At 43.0% G+C, this 20,048-nt stretch overlaps 1 protein-coding gene and 1 pseudogene across 2 annotated transcripts in view; one reads left to right on the top strand and one right to left on the bottom strand.

The window, feature by feature from the left end:
- RNF19B (ring finger protein 19B) overlaps positions 1–1,423 on the top strand; it is a 21,150-nt gene extending 19,727 nt beyond the window's left edge. For both annotated transcript variants that reach the window (XM_008586345.1, XM_008586344.1), the window contains exon 9: positions 601–1,423. In XM_008586345.1, coding sequence (XP_008584567.1) covers positions 601–1,057 — 457 coding nt within the window. In that variant the 3' untranslated portion in view covers positions 1,058–1,423. The remainder of the gene's footprint in view (positions 1–600) is intronic.
- Positions 1,424–9,366: 7,943 nt separating this feature from the next.
- Positions 9,367–10,023, bottom strand: LOC103601943 (annotated as a pseudogene).
- Between the last annotated feature and the right edge of the window lie 10,025 nt (positions 10,024–20,048).

Genomic DNA, 20,048 nt, shown 5'->3' with positions numbered 1-20,048 from the left:
TTTTTTTTTTTTTTTTTTTTTTTTTTTTTTTGCGGGGGGTCTTGGCTATTGCAACAGTGTGTATTTACTCACGTGGAACTTCAAGAGCTAGGTTGGTGTTCATTGATGTCTGAATCTAAGGTTTCTGCTCACTGTTTGCTTGATATGGTTCCCATAGCCTGTTTCTCTTTCATTTTGAGAAGCTAGTGTATCTGGTATGGTGGGTTTGTATTACTCCCTATTGTAGGGATTCTGGCTTCTTCTAATTGTGGCACAGTAATAAAAAGTTACAAATCTTTCACTTTCATATTTTGAGTAAGACGGTGTGAGGCTGTGACCCTTAGTTGAAATTTGGAAGCTCTCTTTAGATGTTTAAAGAGATTGGCTGAGGTATGTGTGTGCATGCGTGTGTGTGTATATGTATGTTAAATCAGCAAAGAGGATCTAATTGCTCTTCTCCATCTTATGTTAGGTTAAATTTTTATTTTTGCCAAAAGTGAGCTCTAGTCCACTGTTTACCTATCTTTTTGAACTTTCTAATCCTGAACCCACAAACTGGTTCTACCAACAGGTAGAGCATGACCCATGTATGACTCAGCAAAGTGGATTTTGTTTCTACAGAGAATGCAACAATATGGAAATCCAAGTGGACATCGAAGCCAAACCAAGCCACTATCAGCTGGTGAGTGGAAGCAGCACGGAGGACTCACTCCATGTTCATGCTCAGATGGCAGAGAATGAAGAAGAAGGTAGTGGTGGTGGAGGAGGCAGTGAAGAGGATCCCCCCTGCAAACACCAAAGCTGTGAACAGAAAGACTGCCTGGCCAGCAAACCTTGGGACATCAGCCTGGCCCAGCCCGAGAGCATTCGCAGTGACCTAGAAAGCTCTGATACGCAGTCAGACGATGTGCCAGACATCACCTCAGATGAATGTGGCTCCCCCCGATCTCATACTGCAGCTTGCCCCTCGACCCCCAGAACCCAAGGTGCACCGAGCCCAAGTGCCCATATGAACCTCTGTGCCCCAGCTGAGGGACAGACTGTCTTGAAGCCAGAAGGTGCAGAAGCTAGAGTATGAAGTGGAATGAATGCTCCTGTTTTGAGAAGCACACTTGTTGTAACTGCATCTTTTGAAATCTTTTTGGGAGAAGGTGGGGATTTATGCATTTTATTTCAAAGAGTCTCTGGTCACAGGCTTTCCCCAGGGCAGTTCTGAGGAATTTGCAATTTCTTACCAGATAAAACATGAAAGTTTAGGCCTTAGTCCGCTTTCCCTTGCCACCCCCTCCCCCCACTTTTTTTAGTTTTAATTTATTGGTTAAACTGATGATGGCGGTCCATGAGGTGTGTCAAAGAGTGTATATATATGTATGTGTGTATATTGTATGTCTGCTAACATATTACTGAAGGACACATTTTAATAAAGATTTCTGTTGTAATTGAACTTAACCTCATTTTCCTTGGCTTAGGTAGTCCTACAGAGCCAAGTGTATGAAATAGAACACTATATCTTTGACAGTCTCTAAACGTGAGTTTCTCTAATCCCAGGGAAGAAACGTGAGTTTCTCTAATCCCAGGTTGTGTTCAGATCCGACTGCAGCGTGGTCATCTATAAACCAATGACTCATAGCATGACAGGAAGCAAAGCTAGGCTTGTTTCGGACTGTGTAGTCAGCTTGAAGAATTACTAGCTGAGTCAGCTGGATAGGGAAGCAGCAGATTAAAACAAACCTTGTCTGCCCTCTAGAGGGCAACTGTGCAGTTTTCCTGTTAAAGCTTTATTTACCCTTTTCTTGATGATAGTTACTATTAGTTATGTGCTTCAGAGGAGGGAAGGGATGGCAGTCAGTCCCAGGTAGCTCTTGAGAGGTCTCAGTGAATGTTGCAGGGTTACAAGTTGGGGACGCAGTATCCTTATTAGAGGAAGAAGTGTACTGATTTTGCATAATCACCAAGCAATAACCTAGGTGTTTGCTATGTTCTCAGGTACACCCTATCCCAAAAAGATTTCTGAGTTTTGCCAATCTAGTTTTAAGTAAGAAGGAATAAGGAATCAGATTTGTAATGAGACCTGCTGTCAAAATCTTTGAATATATTTAATTTTATCTGACCTTACAAATTCATCAGAATTGAGCTAAGTTCGTGCTATCTGGAATTTTGGCTCTGTCTAGAATAATGTCCTTAGAAATGAAAGCTCATACACAGTATAGCAGGAAAATTAAAAGACTTATGATGTAATATTCCAAATCTAGCAGTAACTTGCTTTATGACTGTGTGAGTCACTCTCATGCTCCTGATTTCCCCAGCTCTCAGACCATATTTAAGGAGCTTTCATTGCCAAACTTATCTATCATCTTAGTCCTGGGCCCAGAGGAAGAATTGAAAACATCCTTTCCCTGAAGACCAGATGGCTTTCTGTTTCCTTCCACAGGTGCACCTGCTCTTTGTCTCATTGGCCTGCGTTTTACTACAATAAGAATGACGGGTCTCAACAACAGCTAACCTGGAAGATTCTTATCCCTTGGGCACTGCAGCCAGACTTAGCGTATTTCTCTGCACCTGGGACAGGAAATGCTGTTAGCGGACTTTGGATCTCTGAAAGAAAGTGCCCTAGAGGGCGTCCTTGTGTGAAAAAGGGAACCTGTTGGAAAAAGGGGCAGACAGCCTGGAAATCTCTGAAATGCAAATTATAAATTCGAAACGTAATTCTCTTGAAACCTTATCAAGAGAGCAATTAATTTGGATGAAATTAAATCCGTTGGAGGGGCAATAGTTTACAAGCCAAACCAGTATTCCTTATCTGGGTTCCACTTATTGCTATGAGACTTGGGCAGCTTATTTTCTGAGTCTGTTTTCGCTTGGCCAGAATGGGAATAATAACCCTAATTATGAAGCTGTAAAGATTAAGTGAGATGGTATACTGAGAATGCTTTTGGTAAATACCCATGTATTTTCCTTACGCAGGAATAAGAAGAAACAAGTTAAAGGAGATTCTGGGTATCATCTAAGAAAGGAAGCCCAGAATTCTAGACCACAGACTGAAAAACTTGTTTATTCTAATCCTTTGCAATGCTACTTCTCAGACATCAGCAGATGAAAAAGCCCATCAGCACCACCCAGAGGAGAATGTGACTAGTGCATTGGAAAAGTTCTCAGATTAGAAAATGGGGAGTTTAATTTCCTCAGCATACTGCCTTCATTCATTCTGAAATACCTACTACTTTTCAGGTATGGGATGTAGGAAATGAGAAAAACACAAAATTGCTGTCCCCACGGAACTCTAGTGGGGGTAGACAATCATATATAGTCATGATAACAAGTATGCAGAAGAAAAAACAGAAAGGGAAAGGAGTAAAGTAGTATCTAAAGTAGCACCATCTACCACATATGGGCAGTTTAGGCCTCCTTGATAAGGGTATATTTTATTAGAGACCTGAACGGAACGAGGCAGAGCATACCAGACATGAGGAATAAAATGAGAAAGTCCTTTGATGGAGCATCCTTGGTCTGTTTCCAAAGGGGGGAAAAAAATAGTATAGAGGCACATATGGCTGCAACAAAGTGGGCCAAGGTGGAGAGAGTAGGTCACAGGTGACTGGGGGCAAGATTGTGTAGATGAGCAACACAACTCTGAAGACAAAGAATTTTTAGATTTCTCTTAGGCCAGGAAGAGAGGTGGTCTTCAAAGCCAGACAGATGGAATGCTTGCAGTCAACTTTCAAAGGGCAAAAACTGGAAAAGGGTGTGTCTGGTCATTGATCCTACTTGGATAGGTCAATGGAAAGAACCTTGTGGGTATGGTAAATGGTACTCAGCATTTATTCTGACCTTCTAATATACCTTCTGTACTATAGAGACTGGCAAGCTAAAAACTTCATGTGTTAGACTTCCTTGAAACCATGGCTCTAAATGTAACTTAAGGTTGTTGAGTTTTGCCAATTAGATGCACAAACAAGTTGTGGAAGGAGGAAGTTATCAGGTTATCTTTGGCTACTTTGGCTATTGCTCCTAAAAGGATGTAGAGACCTTAGGTTTCTCTTCAGCGGTATTCCAGTGTCCATCAAGAGCTTTGTGGGTGTTGAATGGGTATCCTGATCCATAGATACCAGTTTGTGATATGTGTTCTTGTAGTCAACCTGTGGTGGCCTCCTGATTCTTCATTTCCTTGATGATGGCAGAGGTAGCAGCTACCACAATAGGCCAATTCTGGGAATGTCCCTCCTGCCTAGGCTCTCAAGCTCTTTTAAGCATATAACTTACCATATTGAATCCTCTTCTACTTAAAATTGGAAGAGGAGTTTTGTTTCCCACAAATACTGAATCCTGACTGATACAGTACCTGGTTCCAAAAGTGGTTACAAGCAAGAGGTCCTCATAGATAGGACTCTTTTTTTAAAAAAAGATGACCGGTCAGGGGATCTTAACCCTTGGCTTGGTGTTGTCAGCACCACGCTCAAACGGTGAGCTAACCGGCCATCCCTATATAGGATCCGAACCCGTGGCCTTGGTATTATCAGCACCTCACTCTCCCGAGTGAGCCATGGGCCGGCCCGGACTCTTTAATTATGACTAAGTTGGATTTGAAAGAATGAAGATCTAGTTGCCATTGGAAAATGTTAAACTGGCAGGCAAAGTTTACACCTGTGGTCACCTGGAATGAAATGTCTTGGAGAAAAGACTGACAGATCAAGTGGCTGCCATGACAGGCCATCATGTAAGAAATGAAGACTTATATGGTGGTGACTACACTAGAGAGGTTACAGACAGAAAATGAAGAGCTCAAGAGTTTTAAATTTTCAGCTCAAGGCATGTACTGGAGAGCCCCAAACGAACTGTATCTCTTGTAGCTGCAAGCCTGATGTACGTGAAATCAGATAGAGATTCTGGGTCATTGAATTACAATGTAAGTTGAATTCATAGTTTTACCAGGTCTCTTATGTGAAAGTTAGCGCATTCTTTGGGAAAGAATGGGACTCTGAAATGAGAAATGGGATATTTGAGTGAATTTGAATAAATTCTAGTGCTCTAAACCCACAGAACTACTTAGCTTCTCAACCAGCAGAATCAGCCCTTCTTCCTCTCACTAATGTGGCTGGTTCTGTTGCTTAGAGACCCTGGGGTAGTTGCCTTGAAAGAAAATGCTAAGACTTCTCATGTCCCACCCACTACCCCTCCTTGCTACCAGATCTGTAACTGGAGTCAGATCTTAGCATTCTTCTGGAAGGTAAACACAAAGTCTGATCTGAGAGGAAAAGAAAGAGAATTGTAAGATTGTGCTAATTTGTATCAGCAGAAACCTGGGGAATGTGTGTGGACTGGACTCTAAAGGTGTTAGACTAGGAAGGAAGGAACATAAATTTATTTTCATTTAGGTTGAATTTATCAATATGGGCATACTGGAGATTCTGGATTCAGTATATTGGCTTTAGCAGCTAAGAATGGCTCTTAGCTGGTTGGTTGTATGAAACCTCGGCTTAAAAATGGCCTATACTCAATGAAATTGAGATGCCAGAAATTACTTACTATAGCATTTGAAATAGAACCAAAAACATGATAGAAATGTTGGTTGTAGATTCATCCTATGTGTGACTTACTTATCTCCTAAGTTTTGCCCTTAAAAATTGCTCAGAGGTTATTTCTTTCACCAAGGAATTGGAAAGTACATAAATAAGAGAAACACCTTATCTTGAAAAGTGCTGTAGTGCATATCCTCCCTAGGCTGAAAATGAAGCTAGGAGTACTGCCATTGCAATGGAATCCCTGATACTGGCGGGGATGACGGGATCCTGGAGTGATGGGCCAATGGGCAGTACCAAATCAACAGAGCTGGAGTGATGAAATATATAGGTTACCTACTAAGATCCCACTTGGTTTCTACAACACAAAACAAAACTTCCAGTCTGGCAAATAGAGGCCTGTTTTGAGCCACCAAAATGGAGAGTTATGGATACTCAATTCTTAGAGCTGAGGGCCTTGAATAAAGGGATGCTGAATACCTGGAGTAAGCAACCTGCAATACCACAACTGTATGTAAATCTAGTTTTTCTCAAGGGGATCCTAAGCTATTTATATGTGTTCCTGTGCCTAAGGGAAATGGAAACAGACAGGCCTTTAGGGGTTACTTGGAGACTGGCCCTAAGTCAACACAAATCCCAAGGGACCTAAAAGGTTTTTGTGGTCCACTAGTTAGAACAGAGGCTTTTGGGGTGTTATGGATTGAATTGTGTCCCCCCAAAATCATATGTTGAAGCCCTAACCTCCAGTACCTCATAACGTGATCTTATTTGGAAATAGCGCTGTTGTAAATATAATTAAGATGAAGAGTATAGGGTGGCCCCCTAATCCAATATGATTGTTGTCCATATAAAAAGGAAATTTGAAAATAGAGACATGCAAATAAATAGGTTGGACACCATGTGAAGATGAAGGCAGAGATTGGGGTGATGCAGCAGAAGCCAAGGGATGCTAGAGATGGCCAGCAAACTACCAGGAGCCTGGAACATTCTCCCATATAGCCCTCGGAAGGAACCAACCCTGCTGACATCTTGGTCTAGGACTTCAAGCCTCCAGAACTGTGAGACAATAAATTCCCGTTTAAGCCACACAGTTTGTGGTACTTTGTTAATTGCAGCTCTAGGAAACTAAGATGTGGGGTCAAGTGATTAGAAAGGATCTTTGGGGCCAACCCCGTGGCGCACTTGGGAGAGTGCAGCGCTGGGAGCGCAGCAACGCTCCTGCCGCGGGTTTGGATCCTATATAGGGATGGCCGGTGCGCTCACTGGCTGAGCGCAGTGTGGGCGACACCACACCAAGGGTTGCGATCCCCTTACCGGTCACGAAAAAGACAAAAAAAAAAAAAAGGATCTTTGGCCTGGGTCTGTCTCAAATATCTGTTCTGTGGTTATTTCCCTGTTCCTGTAGGCACAGTTGTAATAGACCTACTTGGCAACTGACAGAATCTTCACATTGACTGACCATGGAGTGAAAGTTGCTGTGGTAATAAGAGCAAAGGAAACCCCAGGAATCGCCCTTCCCACCAAAGTCATAAACCAGAAGCAGTGGTGCATCCCTGAGGGAATGATAATATTAGTGCTACTATCAAAGACAGAAATTCAGGAGCGAGGATTCCTATCTTATCCATATTTAATTTACTCGTTTGGCCTATGCAGGACTTGATTTGTAGCAGTTATTTTAGATATAATCTCTTTTTTTTTTTTTTTTTTTTTTGTCTTTTGTCTTTTTCCGTGTCCGGCAACGGATCGCAACCCTCAGTGTTGCCCCCATACCGGACCGGGGACCGGCAACGGGATTGCAACCCTCAGCATTGTAGATATAATCTCTTTATGAAGCAGTCATGTGCCACTGAATGTGCTTTTTCTCTAGCCCATAAAGCAGAAAATATCAAAAGCAGATTACTTTCATCTGCTAGGGTCAACAGTACATGTCACTGTCCTAACACTGGGTTATGTCACCTCTCCAGTTCTGTTGATATCTAATCTGCTGGTACGTTAATCATCTCACATCTCCCAGAACATCAAGTACTATACCAAGTGCTATTCTACATGTTTTGGGACCTAATAAGCAAGAAGTAGCAGGCATCTAAAAGGCTTGATAAAACATGTTCTAGAAGTTAGTAGATAATCTCTGTGGAAATTGAGGGAATTTCCACCTCCATAAAGTTTTTAGGAGTCCAGAGCAGTAGTCTGGAGCATGGCAGGTTATCCCCTCTAAAGTGAAAGATGAGCTGTACTCCCCCACCACTAAGAAAAATCTCAAGCCCTTGATGTGTCTCTTTTGATTTTGGCAGTAACACATACCACGTTTGGTTATGATGCACTGAACTTGTTTACCTAGTAACTGACAAGGGTACCAACTTTGACTGGGCTAGTTGATACAGGCTGCAATGTAAGCAGTTTGGGTTATGACCTAGCAAATCCAGTGGTGTGTGAAGTCCTTTGGCAAATGAGGATGCCGTATACACACAGTGGCAAGCTTCCTAAGAGAACCACAGCACAGGGCCTAAGATTTTGTAGTCAAGCCACACTACTTTCAGCGATGGTTATTCTTCTTTTGAGAAGTTGGCTTACTACTGAGCCCTGCTCCATACTCTAGGGGCACCAGCTGGGCACTTGATAATGGTTGGATTATATCAGATCCCTTCCGTCATAAAGAAGGCAGAGATTTGTACTCATTGGAAAAGACACTCAGTCTAGATATGGATTATTTCCATGCATGCCAAGCCCAAAATATTCACAAATAGTACATTTTAAGTGACAAAAATTCCAATGATTACAAAACTAAATCCATTTTCTCCCAATCATTCTAAATTAGATTACATGTTCACTGTAGTGGTTAAGAAGATAATTTCCAGAGCTGGAATGTCTGAATTCTAACTCCACCATATAAGTAGCTTATGACCTTGGGCAAATTATATAACCTCTCTGTCTCAGTTTTTTTATTTAGAATTGTGAAGATTAGATGACTACATATAACAGTGCCTGGCCTTTACCAAGTGCTATATGCATTAGCTAGCATCATCATTTTTATTATTATCGTGATCATCATCGTCCTTGTCTTTATTATTATCCATGAAATTACTAAATGTCTTGTTGGTCATAGTATTCTACACAACATTGCCTCTCATCAAGTGAGGCAATGGGCTAAGACCCAAGGGATCACCCCAAAGCAGCTGGCCTTACAGAACAGTCAAATGGCTTACTAAAGACTCATCTATGGCACCAGCTAGGAGACAACATCTTGTGAAGTTGAATTTCTGTCCTATAGGATGAGGTATATGAGAGTACTTCAAAAGGTTCTTGGGGGCCGAGCCCATGGCGCACTCGGGAGAGTGCCGCGCTGGGAGCGCAATAGCGCTCCCGCCGTGGGTTAGGATCCTATATAGGGATGACTGGTGTGCTCACAGCGCTCACTGGCTGAGCGCGGTGCGGCCGGTCTCAAAAAAAAAAAAAGTTCTTGGAAAAACAGAATTAAAAGATAATATGAATCTTTCTTATTTTAAATGCATTGTACTTCCCTTTTTTTTCCTCCTCCTCAAATGCCAATGCTTTAACAGTTTGAATTCTCTTGCCTGGAAGGGCCGGCCTGTGGCTCACTCGGTAGAGTGCGGTGTTGATAACACCAAGGCCACGGGTTCGGATCCCATATATGGGATGGCCGGTTTGCTCACAGGCTGAGTGTGGTGCTGAATTCTCTTGCCTGGGAGAAATAAAAGTTATCAAGTTCCAAGGTATATTTATGGACATCTAGAAGTTATAATCCAATCTGCAGCACAAAAATCCGTCATCTACAGAAGACACAAGGACTGGGATTACTCCGTGTTTTCTGCACACTACGGGATAGAAAGTCCAGCTCTTACCTGCCCAGGCCTCACGTGATGATACATTTGCCAAACAGCTTCTCAATGGTCTTGGGCAGCTGGGATTTCTTCTGAGGGCCCTGGAGGCAGGAGGCGGGCTTCTTCTCATAGTTCAGCAGCACATGGAACAGCTCTTGCATGCTGACATCCGCCTTGGCCGAGGTCTCCAGGAAGGCTCAATTCCACTCCAGCGCATGGACAATACCTTCCCTCAGGGCCAGCTCCCTGCGGCATCTATCATCTCTCTTGTTGCCCATCTGCATGAAAGAGCACTTAGGCAGATGGCTGCCTTCGATATTATGGCTCAGCTCGTAGAAGGGCTCCGCCTCCTCCAGGGTTTCCTTCTTGGTGACTGAGTAGACCAGGATGAAGGGATGGCCCCTGGCAATAGTGAGGTGCTGCAGATCCAGGTCGCGGTGGCTGCCAATGGTTTTAGTGATGTGCAGGACACCCTGCACAGGGTTGCAGCCCTGCACCTGGTGGTAGGTATCTTCAATGGTTGGCAGGTAGCGTCTCAGAAAGTGCCATTCACCCACCTCTGCACCAGCACACTTGCTCACTCCAGTGGGGCTGAACACCACCTCATGGTAATCTTTGCTCTTCCTGTGAGGCATGAAGGCACAGATGAAAAGCGGGTGGGCAGAGGTCACTGCTGCTGCATCAGCCATTCCTCGAAGCTGAAGCAGCAGTTGCCCATTTGGGGGAATCGGAAGGGAGCAGTGTGCACAAATTCTCCTGCACTTAGCCAACACTAGGAGAAGCCTCAGTTGGGGGCTGAATGACAAGCAGATATTAGAATGTAACTGCCAGCTTGCTGGTTAAAGCTGTAAAATCAGGTATATAGGAGAAAAGAAGGCAGTTTTCAGTAGCCATGGGGGTAAGGTTCGCAGGCAAGATTCCCAGCAAAGTTGAAGGCAGCTTCTGGGTAGGCAAGGGCAGCACCAGCTCTCCCAGTACTTGTCACTGTGCAGGCCACCTAGGGCTGGAGGGAGAGGTCTCAGCTAGGGGCCCCCATCTTTCCCCCACCCCAACAGAGCCAAGCAGACTGCCCAGCCCAGGCCCTTCAGCACTAAAAGTGTCCATGGGGAGGCTTCTTAGCATTTTACCCCTACTGTCCCAGTGGCCACCCAGTCTCTGACACACCATCTTAATTTTCTCTCACACCACATTATACTGTCATTTCCCAAGCACTGTCTTACTGATTTCTTTTACTTAGCATGAGATTTTCAAGGTTCATTCATGTTGTAGCATGGATCAGGACTTCATTCCTTTTTATGGATGAATGACATTCCATTGTATATTGCATGGGTATTGTATGGATATGCCAAATTTTGTTTATCTGTCAGTTGATGAACATTTAGGTTGTTTCCACTTTTTAGCTATTGTGAATAATGCTGCTATGAATATTGGTGTACAAACATCTGTTTGTATCCCTGCTTTTAGTTCTGGGAATATACCCAGAAGTGGAACTGCTGGTCTATGTTTAGTTTTTTGAGGAGTTTCCATACTGTTTTCCACAGCAGCTGCACCATTTTACCCACCAGTAATGCACAAGGGTTCCAGTTTCTCCACGTTCTCACTGATACCTGCTTTTGTCTGTCTTTTCTATATTAGCCATCCTAGTGGGTATGAAGCGGTATATCATGGTGGTTTTGATTTGTATTTCCCTAATCACTGATGTTGTTATGTGTATTTTCATAGGCTCGTTGGCCATTTGTGTATCTTCTTCAGAGAAAGGTCTGTTTGACCATTTTATACTTGGGTTATTTGTTTTATTGTTGAATTGTGAGACTTCTTTATATGTTCTGGATACGAGTCCCTTCACAGATATATGATTTGAAAATATTTTCTCCCATTCTGTTAGTTATATTTCCAGTCGTGTGTTCTTTCGTGCAACAATTCTTAGTGGCGTTCTGACTCATCACCTTCCTGATTGTGCCAGAGTTAGTAGCTATTCTGGGGTCCAATTTCTGGAGTCTTGTTTTAGAAGTTATTTCTGGAGGCTCGTCCAAGAGTCCACTTTTCCAGCCCTTCCGACTATTTTTTAGTTTGTTTGTTTTGGTGGCTGGCTGGTATGAGTGGGTATCTGAACCCTTGACCTTGGTGTTACAAAGCTGTACTCTAACTAACTGAGCTAACTGGCCAGTCCCCTGCCCCTCAACTATTTTTTAAAATATCTATTTCCCTTTCTGCTTAAAATAAAGTGATTTCTGTTTCCTATGACTGATCCCTGACTGATAAATGGCACGACTTCACTCCTTAGAGGGAGGATATGGCACAGTTTTGCTAGAGCCAATGTGCAGCCAAACTATACAATAAATTCATAGAAAGCCAAAATTGAAAGCACCTTTGAGATCAACTGATCCAACCCCTTTGTTTGGCAGAGAAGGAAATTGAGGCGCAATGAGGAAGACACGAAAACCGTGAAGCTGCGTGCCTGCAACTCCCTCAGCCTCCTCCCGAGGCCAGTGGACCTGAGCTGATCTTGCTTCGTGAAATCACTGTGATCTAGGTCATGTAAATCCAATGAGGCCAGCCCTGCCAACCTTACTGTAGCTGATTGGACACAGGAGTTGGGCCCGAGCCAAACGCTGCCGTGAACAAGCTGGATGTGATGGAGGCCAACTGCCGGTGTGAGACTGTCCAGGGTGGGAGACATAAATGCTGGCCACACACATGGAGGGCACAGCGCCAGAGCACAACCCGTCATTGTGCCTGTCCTCCAGGGACCTGCTTGAGATGGCTTTCCCTGACAACCTTCCTTCCTCTGTGTCCTTACCATAACCCCCATTACTGAAAGTCTTCTGAGCCTAGCTCTTCCTTGCACACCAAGGAGTTCATAAACATACCCAAACATGGCCACTGGTTTTCTAGAGATCACATAGCCGGGTTGAAAAAAATGCAGGCCACAGACCCAGCTCTGTAATTCTAGACATCACACTTGTTCCACCCTGACACGGAGAGGTCTTTCTGAGTGGAGACTGCTGATGCTGTGCGGTTGGGTTCTGAGGCCTGAGTTGTCACCAGAAGGATCCAGTGAGGTGGGGAAGCTGGCCCTCCTCAGAACCTGCACCGGAGATGCTGCTGCACTTCACTTTTGGGGGTCTGCCTTTGTGAGCAGCTTTGGATACAGTCCCAGGTCTGGGTACGGTTCCCTGCTTTGCCACTTCTCGGGCACCAGCCTTTGATGAAGTGCACTCATTACTCACTGTGTGCTGACAGCTGCTCCATCCCAGGTCCTGTGCAGGGGCACAGAAATCGACATCCACAGACAGTGACCCAAGCAGTGGGGATGGGGCAATCATCAGTGAAAAAATTTTACTTTTCATGTTTCCATCAGACATGTCTTACAAATTTTCTCCTGTAATTTTGGTTAAATCCTAAAAGCGCCAAACTTTTTCAAAGTGACCTATCTGAGAATTTTAACCATACTAAAAAGGACTTATTTTAAGTCAGATACGGTCTTGTTCTTATAGTTCCCTAATCTAATTCCTATAGTGAGCTCAGTAAAGTAGTTTGGGCTTCTGTGCTATCTATCCACAATATTTTCTTGCTGACTTTATTTTTAATAAAGTAATTTGAGCATTGAAAAAAACTATCCTTTGAATAGTAACTAAAGTGTGCTGGAACTGATAAGTTGGTCTGTAATGTTTCTAATTTTGTACAAGTCTTTTTTTTTTTTTTTCTTTTCTCAAATTAAGACAAAACATCCTTCCTTCCCGCTTCCTACAATTTATTCAGTGACCAAGAGAGATCACTGATCTCCTGATAGACTAGGATCCAGCACTCCAACAAGGACTGTGAAGAACAGAAAACAAAGATTACATTGCATCTTTTAAAAAGTCTTCAATGTCACTAGATATGAAAAAGACGGCCATGGGCCAGCCCCGTGGCTCACTCAGTAGAGTGCAGCGCTGGTAGCGCTGAGGCCGCGGGTTCGGATCCTATACAGGGATGGCCGATGCGCTCACTGGCTAAACGTTCGTATAACTTCGTATAATGTATGCTATACGAAGTTATTACGTTCGGATCCCACATACAGACCGGTTCCCGCTCACTGGCTGAGCGAGGCGAGGCACGGGAGCAACACCGAGGGTTGCGATCCCGTTGCTGGACACGGAAAAAGACAAAAAAAAAAAAAGAAAAAATGGCACTTGAAACCGTAGGTGTGAATGAGATGGGAACTGGGTTTCTCTTCTCCTAAGCCTGTAATCAGTGAGTCCAGGAAGAGAAGCAGCCGGAGAAGCAGGGGGACCACAAATGAGCAGAGTCATGGAAGCCAGGAGGGAAAACAGGGTGAGCCTACACGCTAGACAGGCCACGCTGGCCGAGGGCTGGATTGGTCACGTGGCAAGTAATTGATAACTTTGGGGAGAGCATTTTTAGAAGACAGCGATAGAAAATCGGTTCCATTTTGCTGAGGACTGAGAGGAAGTTGAGGAGGTAGAGAAGGCAGACAAGTCTCTACTAAGAAGGGGAGGGGGGTTTTATTAGTGGGAGAAACTTAAACATGTTTAGAGACTCAGAAGAAAATGGAGTAGAGAGGGAGAGAGTGTAAGAGAGACAGGAAAATATTTACCAGTGCTTTGTCCCTAAGAAGATAGAGGAACGAGATGAAGGCACAGGCAGAGGGTTGGCTGTGACCATAAGAAGGGGCCCTTCCAGGCTCTTTGGAGGGAGGTAGAGGCTGTGAGATTGAGTTTCCTTCTCAAAAGGGGATGATCTTCACAAGAAGAAATAAAATGCCCACTGCAGAACAGACGGTTGGTAAATATTCATCCTTTCCTCCCCTCCCTTGCCCTGCAGTTTCAGTCCTCAGAGGCCATGTGTGACATCACTCTGGGATGTTACAAGGCTAAAGAACACAACTAGAGCTGGAGAAATGAAAAGCAAACCTGAACTTTTCTAGAATTCCAGGGGAAGAGAGGCTGCTTTCTCCTTAGGTTCTTAAGCTGAGAAGATGTAAGCATGGATCTTCCAGAGGCCACTACATGGACAGAGACAGGCTGATACTGAAACTAGCAAGAGGAAAGCAGAGCTGAGAAATGGAGAGAGGGCAAGAGGCAGAAGCACCATCTTACTACACCAGATGCCATGATTTTAATGCCTAAAGCCCCTGAACTTTTCAGTAGCATAATCCAACAAATTTCTTCCCTCTACCCATTTCAGTTAGGATTCTGTCACCTGTAACTGAAGAAGCTCTGACTAATGATTAATGCAGGAAGCAGAGTGTTGCTAGTGGTCATCCCTAACACTTGGAACTAGCTGAGTTGAGGTGGTTTGCAGAGTGGTGAGGATTTCTCAATCCCAGGCTAGGTGTTGGTGTGCCCTGAGATGTAAATGCTCAGCCAGAGTATCCTGAAACTCAGATCATGTACCTAACACAGCTGGGTGCTTTAGGGGACTTGGTAGAACTATGTCAGGAGGTAACAGTGCGCTGGCTATTTTCCCAAATCTTCAGTTCAGAGTCCAGAAAGAGACAAATGTTGCAGAAAAAATAATGAATAATAAAAGCTAACATTTCTGAAACACTAGGTGCCAGGCACTATTCTAAGTGCTTTACACATAATTCATTTAATCTTCACAATAACATAAGGAGGTGAGTGCCGTTTATTCCCCATTTTACATTTGAGGAACTGAGGCACAGACTAATGGCCCAAGGTCATGAGGTTAGACAATGGTAGAGCTATGACTTGAATCTAGGCAGCCTGGGCCCTGAGCTTGTGCTCCTGCAGCTTTGGCATGAGAGACTGCCTTAGCAAACACCATCCAAGCTGATTCAGTGTCTGATGGTCATGTGCTTTGTGGGACTGAAAAAGCTCATCTCTTTACGTCAAAGCTAAAATGAGTGGGGACAAAGGCAGGAGGCAGAAAACACAGCCCCTCCCGAGCCCTGCCTCCCTGTCTCCACTAAGAGATCAATTATCCTTCTGTAAAGAGCCTTCCACAGCCAGGGATGCAGCCTATTCGTCAGAGCAGGCCAGCTGTGCCTCCCCACCCTGCCCGGTGTTCACAATTGTTCCAAGGCAGAGGTGAAGGTGGAGGCCTTGAGCTGAGGACTGGGAGCCGCCTGTTAAGAGAGGCAACCTGCCTTTCCCTTGCACATCAAGATTAAAGTCTAGATTCAGGGACCATAATTTACAATTCTCCTGACTTGATTATCAGCCCATGGTGGTATCCAAATGCAAATAAATCAGAAAACTTCTTTTTTTTTTTTTTTTTAAAGATGACCGGCAAGGGGATCTTAACCCTTGACTTGGTGTTGTCAGCACCATGCTCTCCCAAGTGAGCCATGGGCTGGCCCTTTAACACAACTTTTAAGGGAGTGGCTTGGCCTGAGAAACTCCAGTCCTAGCAAATGAAAGCCTATGACTGATCAACCCCTATGGCAATGTCCTGGCCCTAAATAATACCAAAAGGAAGTCTTCAAAATCCTCCTAAGATTTGGCAACAGATTACAATGGATAATGGACCCTCCAACACGGCAGAGCAGCCAAACTGACCTCACTCTATGGAAGCAGGGANTCTCCTCTCCTTTTCCAAATAGATTGCTTATAATTATTTTGTTTTCCTTCCATCAGTGCACTAAAGCATTTGGGGCTGGTTAACTTTAGTACTTATCTATAGCAGTGTTTCTCAAACTTTTTGGTCTTAGAACTCTCTCCTCTCCTTTTCCAAATAGATTGCTTATAATTATTTTGTTTTCCTTCCATCAGTGCACCAAAGCATTTGGGGCTGGTTAACTTTAGTACTTATCTATAGCAGTGTTTCTCAAACTTTTTGGTCTTAGAACCTCTTCATACTCTTAAAAATTATTAAAGATGTGAAAGAGCATTTGCTTATGTGGGTTATATTATTGGTGTTTGCCATATTATAAATTAAAATTTAGAATTTAAAAATATTTATTTATTTAAAAATAAAACAATAAACCCATTAATGCTAACATAAATATTTTTAAATGAAAAACAACTATATTTCCAAATTTTAAAAATGTTTGTGAGAAGAAGAATGGCATTGTTTTCCATTTTTGCAGATCTCTTTAATGTCTGGCTTAATGAAAGGCAGCTAGATTCCCACATCTGCTCCTTCATTCAATCTGTTGAGATACAGTGTATTCATTAAAGTACGAGTGTACTTCAAAAAGCTCATGGAAAAATGGAATCAAAAGATAGTATGAATCTTTCCATGAACTTTTTGAAGGCCCCTCATATATGAAGAAAATTCAGCCTCACAGAGATATATAACTGGAAAAGGGAGGAGTGTTTTAAAAGTCTTTTCATGTAATTGTGGATATTCTTCTTTGATATTATACCAAAGCTGCACAAATGATAGTTTTGCAAAAGTTACTTTCAATGTGGAATCTGAAACCACATCGATGAACTTTTCATTAAATTAGAATCTGTTGGTCTATACTGCACTCTGAATGCATCTTTTATCCACACATGATTTTATAACATCGTGCACTCGTCACTTGAAAAATATGGGTTCACTGAGTTCTGCAGACCTTCCAAATTTCACATTTCATTCTGCAATAGAAAAAAATCACATTCATTAATGTCACAGTGACCTTTTCTGAAAGTCTTTAAGTATTAGGAAGCTATTAAGTTTATGGTGGTGGATACAAATTTTCCAAAAGTCTAATTTTCACTCAAATACTCAAATTTTATCATTGGCAGCAAGTATTATTAGTTTTTTTTTTTCTTGAAGTGACAGAATCACTTTGCTTATTTTAGAGAAAATGTCTGCCATAAAAACCACATTTGCATAACCATCCTTCTTTCTTTTTTTTTTTTTTTTTGACCGGTAAGGGGATCTTAACCCTTGACTTGGTGTTGTCAGCACCACGCTCAGCCAGTGAGCGAACTGGCCATCCCTATATGGGATCCGAACCCGGGGCCTTGGTGTTATCAGCACCACACTCTCCCGAGTGAGCCACGAGCCGGCCCACCATCCTTCTTTCAAGTAGAAATGGTGTTCTGTGGAAAAAGTGGCTAGTTCAGCTTGCAACTCAAACTGCTCAGGTGCTTTCCTTGAGACAACGATGACACTTAGGTATACAGAACTCTTCCCAATCTGTCAAAATATTTTAAAGAGGTATTCTTCAGAGTAGAGATTTAATTTAATTTTTACAGTTTTGTCAACTCATTAAGTAAAACTAATATATTTATTTCTTTTATCATGTGTGCACAAAGGAAGAACACAGTGACTTCTAGCATAGTCTGGAGGTGCTGCCTTGCTTTCTGCTAAGGGTTCAGCTGCTTTACCCACCATTGCTTTTACACCATCAAAAAGACAACATCTTAGTATTATAATGAAAATAATTTTGACTTTAGAGACCCTCTGAAAAGGTCCTGGGGACCTTCAGGGGCTCACATTGAGAACTGCTGACGTAATGCTTTATTCATCACAGTGAATATTTATCAGGTGCCTACCATGTCCCTGATAGGGGCTGAGTATTGGGTCATGAACTATGTAAAGGACCCTCAATGCCTCTGCTTTCATAGAACCAAAATTCTTGTAGAGAGAAGCAGAAAATTCATGAATAAACGAACAAGATTATTTTACCCAGAGAAAAGCACCTTGAAGAAGAAACAGGAAAATTAGAGTGGCTTGGTGGTGATTTACCTTCATTGTTCACTATGGTATCCACTTTCCCCTGTGCCTACATTTAAATTTTTTTCTGTGTGTGTGGCTGGCCAGTATTGGGATCTGAACCCCTGACCTTGGTGTTATAAGGCCATGCTCTAACCAACTGAGTTAATCAGTCAACCCTACATTTAAGCTTTAATTTAATTAATTTAATTAAATAATTCAGTTTCTAAGTCACCCTAGCCACATTTCAAGTGCTCGATAACTGTGTGTGGCTGGTGGCTACCATATTGGACAGTGCAGAATATAGAACACTTACATCATTACAGAAAGTTCTACTGGACAGCATTGATTTAGTCTATGTGACAGAGAAAACCTCACTGGGGACTAAGTATTGAAGGCAGAGGTAACAGGAAAAGCAAAGATCTCATGATGGAAAGAAAACGAAGAAAAGCTGCGTGGCAGAAGCGCAGTGGCTGAAGAGGAGAGTGGTGGGTGCGATATCGGAGAGGTGGGCGGGAGCCAGGGTGTGCTGGGGACATTGTAGGCCACGGGGAAGGTCCACGCAGCCTGTTAAAAGGACGCATTGGTGTGACCTGATTTATGGGGATTTTTTGTTTGTTTTTTTTAAAAGATTACCAGTAAGGGGATCTTAACCCTTGACTTGGTGTTGTCAGAACCACGCTCAGCCAGTGAGCTAACTGGCCATCCCTCTGTAGGGATCCGAACCTGTGGCCTTGGTGTTATCAGCACCACACTCTCCCGAGTGAGCCACAGGCCGGCCCTGTGACTTATGTTTTTAAAAGATCACTCTGGCTGCTGGTGGAAAATGGATTATAGGGGTGGAAGTAGAGTGGCCAGTTAGGAGGCTACTGGATAAAGGGAGTGACAGTGGAAAAGGAGAGAGGCTGTTTGATTTAAGAAACAGAGCAGCAGGACTTCCAGATGAGTTGAATGTAGAGCATAAAGGAAAAGGCAGGAATCCGGAATGACTTTTATGCCTTTGGCTTGAGCAGCCAGGTGGATGATGGTGCCGTTTACTGAGATGAAGACGACTAGGGGAAGAATGAATTGAGGGAAGTGGAACTAAGAGCATACTAAGTTTAGATGGCCACTGGCATTCAAGTACAGAAGACAAGTAGTCAGTTGGGTACACAAGTTTGGAGCTTACAGAGAGTTCAGAGCTAAATATATACATGTATATGTCATCGACACATCAATAGTATAAAAGCCAAGGGACTGGAGGAGACCACTGAGAAAGAGGGTGCAAATAGAGAAAAGCGGAGTGCTTTGACCAAATTCTCAGGCATGCCATAAAGAAGGTTCAGGAGACTGGCAAGGAATTGTTGAGAAGGCATTAGAGTAAGTGAGCTGGAAAGATAGGAGATTGGTGTTGGGGACTAGAGTGCTGACATGTAAAGTTTTAGAAGTAATATAGCTATTGATGACAAGGTCAAGGGTTTGACCTTAGAATGGGTGGTTGAAGACTGAACATAGAGGTCCAAGTCCAAGAGAGAGAAATCAACTAAAGAGACCAAGAATGGATGGTAACAGAAGTAGGAGAAAAACCTGAAGGTGTGGGGTCACGGAACCAAGACAAGCATATATTAAGCAGGAAGGAGTAGTTGTTGGTTGACTACTGCTGACTAAGATGACAATAGAATGGCAACAACTGGATTTGACAATATGGAAGATGTTGGCGTTCTTGACAAGAGCAGTTTCAGTGGAGTGGTGGGTGGAAGAGGGATGAGATTCGAGGAAGTAGGAATGGAGTGGAAAAGATGAGTAGTAGCTAGAGGGCAAGTAAAGTCAAGGGAGGTTAGGTGTTTTGTGTTGTTTTAAGATGGAGATATATGAAGGGACTTCAAAAAGTTCATGGAAAATGAAATTAAACAATAAAAATTTAAAAGATAAGCTATTTCTCAACATAAGCTCCATCAAGTTCAAGACACTTTCTGTTTGTTCGTTTTTGGTAGCTGGCTGGTAAGGGGATCTGAACTCTTGACCTTCTTGTTATCAGCACCATGCTCTGACCGAGTGAGCTAACCAGCCAGTCAAGACACTTTTTTTTTTAATCTGTAAAAATTCTTTTTATTTTTATTTT

The sequence above is a fragment of the Galeopterus variegatus genome, unplaced genomic scaffold (assembly GCF_000696425.1).
Source record: "Galeopterus variegatus unplaced genomic scaffold, G_variegatus-3.0.2 Scaffold3947, whole genome shotgun sequence".
NCBI classification, from domain to species: domain Eukaryota; kingdom Metazoa; phylum Chordata; class Mammalia; order Dermoptera; family Cynocephalidae; genus Galeopterus; species Galeopterus variegatus.
This window is presented reverse-complemented; position numbering and strand designations above follow the sequence as displayed.